General features: G+C 37.0%; 1 protein-coding gene across 1 annotated transcript in view; it reads right to left on the bottom strand.

The window, feature by feature from the left end:
* The window catches only part of LOC122790972 (kelch-like protein 20), a 155,220-nt gene that overhangs the window by 103,312 nt on the left and 45,908 nt on the right, over positions 1-6,000 (bottom strand). The window contains exon 4 of the mRNA XM_044058696.1: positions 3,289-3,432. Within this exon, the coding sequence (XP_043914631.1) occupies positions 3,289-3,432 (144 nt within the window). The remainder of the gene's footprint in view (positions 1-3,288; positions 3,433-6,000) is intronic.

Below are 6,000 nucleotides of genomic sequence, written 5' to 3'. Positions count from 1 at the left end.
TCAGCTGACGACACTCTAAAAATCAACACAAATATGTGAATCAATAAATACTAAATCCCTACATAACTGATATATCAAAATATGTTTTAAGAATAAAGAAAAATATAAAAAAATATAAAAATAACATATTCATGATAAATAAGTGCAATTCATGCCTCGACTTAAAGACCATGCAACCAAAATATGTACAATATAAAAATAAATCATACAATATAACTCCTACCAAATGGCTGTATAAATTCCATTCCTAGCCCTGGTATATGACCCAACCAGGAGAGACAGTAATAAACCATGACCCTGTCCCAAGTCTGACACTATGCTACCTAGTGGCCTTTTAGAGAATAATAATAAGGGACCAATGTTACTGTGAAGCAAAAAAGACCAAAACTAGGAACGAACCTAAGCAAGTGAGCCCTGCCACACGAGGCTGCAGAAACGTACAATGTTGCTGGTTTAGGAGAAATATATGTTGAAATTATATTAAAAATATATATAATAATTGAAATGAAAGAATTGATATGGCCTATCGAACTGCTAGTTAAATTTGAATTATTCCAGTGGTGTTCATGACCAAAAATAATTATAATGAATTTTGCAAAAACACATGGGAATATCATCTGTAAACTACTTATTCAGCCTTTTAAGTTTCAAAAGGCAAGTAATGGACAACATGCCATTAAGACCTGGGGTATGAGAAACATCCAACCTAAGTTGCCACAATCACAAAATAAATAAACAAAACTATACACATAAACAACTCACCCCCTACACCCCCCCACATATATATACTAACTCCCAGATTGCGCAAACAAGAAACAGTAAACTCACACAAGCACATTCTCCAGTCCCTCACACACACATCAAACATATCAGCACACTCACATACACTCTAATTCCCTCACAAAACCACTCAAAACCCTTACAAAACACTCACTTACCTTTCATAACACCTAGATCTACACACGGCACCGTGCACCATCAACACACAAACCCGGAAACAATGTAGCGTAAGTCCATAACCGAAAAATTTGAGATATTCAAATTTATGATTATGAACTTTCGCTATTTTCAACATTCGGCTTTATAGTCTCGAGATATTGAATTTCGACATTTCAGTATTTCGAGATTATAACGTGCTCCTATATATATATATATATATATATATATATATATATATATATATACACACACACACACACAATTTTTGAAATATATATATAGATAGATATAATATAGATATAAAATCAGATGAAACTCAATGGGAATAATGTTAACCTAAAAAGTCAACAAAAAGCATTGACAGTATTATCTGCTTACTCCCAGAGAAAAACTCAGAGCATGAAAATAAAGAACAATGATGTTTAAATGTGGGCCGTTTGGATCTTTTGTGTGGGACTGGTATAATACAAGAGTTTGGGAATATGCCCTTTCCCCAGTATTGTGTGATCTTAGAGTTGGTATATTTTATGAGATGGGGGATACAGGGAACAAGTCCCCCTGCAAAACATGTTTTTTATATTTTGTTTACACAAGCAAAGAAATGGATAAAGTGGAAGGAACATGACAGAGACTAAAGCAGGGAGTGAGTTGTTCATTAAATGTATGGTTCGCAACAAGAGTCTTACACCTGTGCCTTTCAATTCAGTATTGTTGCACATGAAATTTGAATAAAGTCCATCACTGGCACAGAGTGCACAGGAGCCGAGTAGTACAGTGCCTGCCCATTGTGAGGAAACTGAAGTAGGCAGTCATATGTGTGTAATGCTCACAGATTCCAGGGATTTGTGGGTGGGTGAGTGAGTGAGTGAGTAAGAGAGAGCTGGAAGTTCACTCCTAGTCCCCTGAGGGTTGCCACTGAGGAATCTCACGGTTGTCAGAGAACACAGCCACCTGGGAAAAACAGTGGTGATCCCAATCACAAAGAACATCTGCATAATATGAGATGCTCATTAGCATGGTTTATATGAGCCATTTCTAGACCATGTAGCCCTGTACAAGCAGCTGTGCACAACTTATGCATGACATGAGACAGGTAAAAGCAGCCCCACAGTGGCACTAGTCCCTAATGTGGGGTAAGATTGAAGACTCCTACACAGCCTTTTCAGTCAACTGTTTGAAATAGCAGACTGGTGTGAAATGGATCTTCACCCTCCATGAATTCTGCTGGACAATGAACAATCAGTAATTAATTGGGAAGGCACTGTCCCCATGAAACTTAGCCTAAAGGATACTGGTTTTGTCAGATCCAGAAAACAGGATTACCTGGACTCTGTGGGTCTTCCACTATGTTTCAGTCCCACATAAGTCCACATGCAGTGCCTTAGTCCAGTAGCCTACTTGGAACTTAAGGAGATACCACCTTAATTTACAGAGTTATGTTGCAATAAGAGAAGAGGAACATACACTTTTCCACTGGTTGATTATTTCATTGCGCATGATAAATCATGATAAATCATTTTACTATGTGAAATGGATGCCCAAAGTCCACTGTTTGCCTGCGCTGTTTCTCTAAATCTTTTGGAATACTGACAGATCACACACACTGAACTCCATGAAAGCCTGGTACTAGATGACAGCCTTGGTCTCACCCAGACAAGTGTATTTGCTAGACCTCCTTAGGTTACTGCAGTAAGAAAACCCAGTTCTCACTCTGAAGCCACCATCCACGGATTGCCAACAAAACCCAGACGACGGAAAATAGTACTGAGATAAAGTGAATCTGTAGCATCCCTGCAGATACAGAATCCCATTCTGCCATGTCATTTCGTTCAGCTGTTGCCTGTGATCCAGTTCTGTAAGTAATGTTAACGCTTTGTCAGCTCTGCCCAACATTACCCTTGCTTCATTATATTATGTGGCACCCTAGCACTTCCTATGCCCTATCACAGGAGACACTTTCATCATGAATTAACACATAACCTTTCCATTAATAAAGCTGTATAAAATTTATCAATGAAGTAGAAAGGGGGAAAAAGGAAAACAAACTATTTATAGGCAAACCTCCACGTAGCTGTTTAAAGAGCAGTAATACATATTTTGCTGTGCTTACTATACAGCTAAAATCTATTTGGACCATCTGATATTTACAAGTGCTTACAAAAGGATTGTATTCTACTTCAGCAAAATCATTCCTGACAATAATAGGTGGACTATGGAAATTCACTTGACTATAACAACTTTCACTTTAATTAAATTAATTAGTGGAAGATTTGCAGAATGATAGCATTTTAAGAATAACTTTCACAATGCTTATCCCATGGAAGAAAACATAACATAACTTTATACTACCTTTCTACTGTGCTGAGGGTAGATATGCCATTGTGCCCCCCCACTGAATACAGGTATCCATCCAGAACAGCTGCTGCCATGTTGCTTCTTCCTTCATTCAGGGGAGCACCGTCATAATGCCACTCATTCGTCTTAGGGTTGTACCTTCAAATAATAATCAGAATGCTAATAACATAAACCGAATGTCTTATATATTATTTGTAATGGCACTGTGAAATATTGAAAATCGTACTTTAAACAATCCCAAGTCAGTTGTATATGACCTAGAAACAACAGATAATATACAGTTGCAGCTTAGGAAAAAATATACATCACATATTTTGTCAAGGAATGCATCCACTGATAATAGCTGTAAATGATGGCCTACGAAATACCATTAGGACAGTAGCAAGAATACTTGTGACCTTAACATCTGATTATGAGATGACATGGAGGACAAAGTTCATGTGCTCCTGTACTCTTGTTGCCATTCTACGCACTTACCATCTCACATACAGCCAGCATTATCGTTTTTTTTTTTTTTTTTTAACCATGTAAAAACTAATAGAATAAACATCAACATTAACACTAACAACATTAGAAGATGAAGATAAAACAGATTATACTAAATGCATAACATTAATGGCTTGATATATATAGTTACTATAACCAATACATTAGTACAATGCCACTACAGTAAATTTGTGATTAACTAAAAGAAACCTATAATTTTCCCCTTCACATTCATTAAGGATAAATATAAACAAGTAAGAGGAAACAGGATATAAATTGTATGTATATAAATACCTGACTTCCTACTATTAACTGCAAATGTTGCCTCTTTCATCTCAGCCATTCCACCAGTAATTGCCATTTTAAGAATGCAATGAGATCTTGAGAAAGTGTATGGCACCTCAGCTCAAGCTGTTAGTTCTTTGTTAAAATGATTAAGTCTTGTAATGTCAGGGCAAGTCTCTGCTTCCATTTTTCTGTAATCCTTTTTTTTTGCATTTGACATCATGGTAAGTGTTGCATGTTCTACCTTGTTTAGGGTAGAGTCCACTAAATTACCGAACTAAAACAATTCAGAAGTGAAATTCTCAACTATCTTCCTTGTGACATCTATCCTATTTTGCAGGTCTCTTTAAAATGGGGAGATTCCAAGGCTACCCCAAAAGATATGCAACCAATTGCCTATCTCTTAACTGCCACATCTCTGACAATCAGATGACATATTTAGTAAAATTGTTGCCAGTCAAAAGGGGATGTTGCTGGACTTTGTTGTATATATATATATATAATATATATAATAATGAACATTCTTTCTATCCTTCCCTATTGAATATGTTAAGCTCTGTTTCTCAGATTATCCTGTATTTGTAAATAACATTTAAGGCATCTGCAATCAAAAACTTTTATGGGTTACTGATCTGTCTCCTCTTCAGCTGTTCAGCATCTGTTTGCTAGTAACCAAGAAATTAAGGGAAGCCGTTAAATTTGCCCCCATCTTACTATATTGTCTATGTGCCTCCCTCTCTAGATAAGAGTACAAATTTTTACCAGAGTCAAAGTCAGTGACTGCATGATGCCTGATTACTGAGGATGATATTTCCATCTAATAAAAGCTGACTCCAGTATTTTAAATGGTTACACTGCCTAAAAATCCTTATCATGATGTGGGAGGTGAAAGGGAAATTTTTCTGGAGGTAAGAGAACTTTTTTCCATCTCCCAAGATTATTTCTATCTAACATTTATATGAACAATGTTACAATATCATCTGTTATCCTAGAATGGATTGCATTTATGTTTGGAAGCCATTTTTTAAAACAATTGCATAGATTTGCTCATCCTCCCAAGACTGACAGAACAATTCTTTTGCAATCTTAAAGTCCAATGGACTGCTGATAAATATGTCTCAAGGGTGGGTAAACTCAGGCCATCCAATGAATATGGGAGTGAGAGGATGTTTATAGATATTCCATGTTTACCACTAGCCCATACAAACATAGGCACCGGAAGCTGTTAAAGACTGAGGGGGGGGGGGTGACAGGGGCACTTAGTGAACTAAAAAGAGTAATTTTTTTGTAACTATTTGCTACCACAACATAGGTTCACTTGGAGGGCATTTTAAGATTAGCCAATTCCTTTTTGGTGCTTGAATTAACATTTTCTGATTGGTCTTAGCTATCCCCATGGCTGATAATTGTATATTAGCCCTAGTGAGAACAACTGTGATCATATAACAGATAATTGGAGGGGGCCATGTAACGGATGCAGCATTTAGGAATTGCCTCTATCCATTAGTGGCATGAGGGGAAATCCTGGAGTACATTTCTATTACCCATCCTTAGATCCAGGTTGCATTTGAATATGTATGGATGAGCGTTGCTTTATTTTTATGGATAGTCTGTTCCAGAGCAGTGGTAGCCTCTGTGATATATATCCATCTCTCCACAACATTCAGTTCAGATACCTAGACTGAGTATTTCTGATGCCATTTGACTTGCTGATGTTCAGTAGGTCCATTTGTATTATGTCAGAGGATGCTCTGTATGCCAGACATGTTACCTCTAAGCACTCTGTAGGATACTGAGTATAGTAATAAATCTTTGAGGTAGTCCATGCAAGACCTATTGTTTAGGACTTGTATCCTTTTAGTAAGGTATCTCTGAAGGTATTCCAATTGTTGCATGGGGCTGCACAGATACATGCCAAAGTGAGCATTATACAAA

This window comes from Protopterus annectens, chromosome 16.part0, assembly GCF_019279795.1.
Source record: "Protopterus annectens isolate FY-2018-M chromosome 16.part0, PAN1.0, whole genome shotgun sequence".
NCBI lineage: Eukaryota > Metazoa > Chordata > Ceratodontiformes > Protopteridae > Protopterus > Protopterus annectens.
Note: the sequence above shows the minus strand (reverse complement) of the source record. Positions and strands in the feature narration are given on the sequence as shown.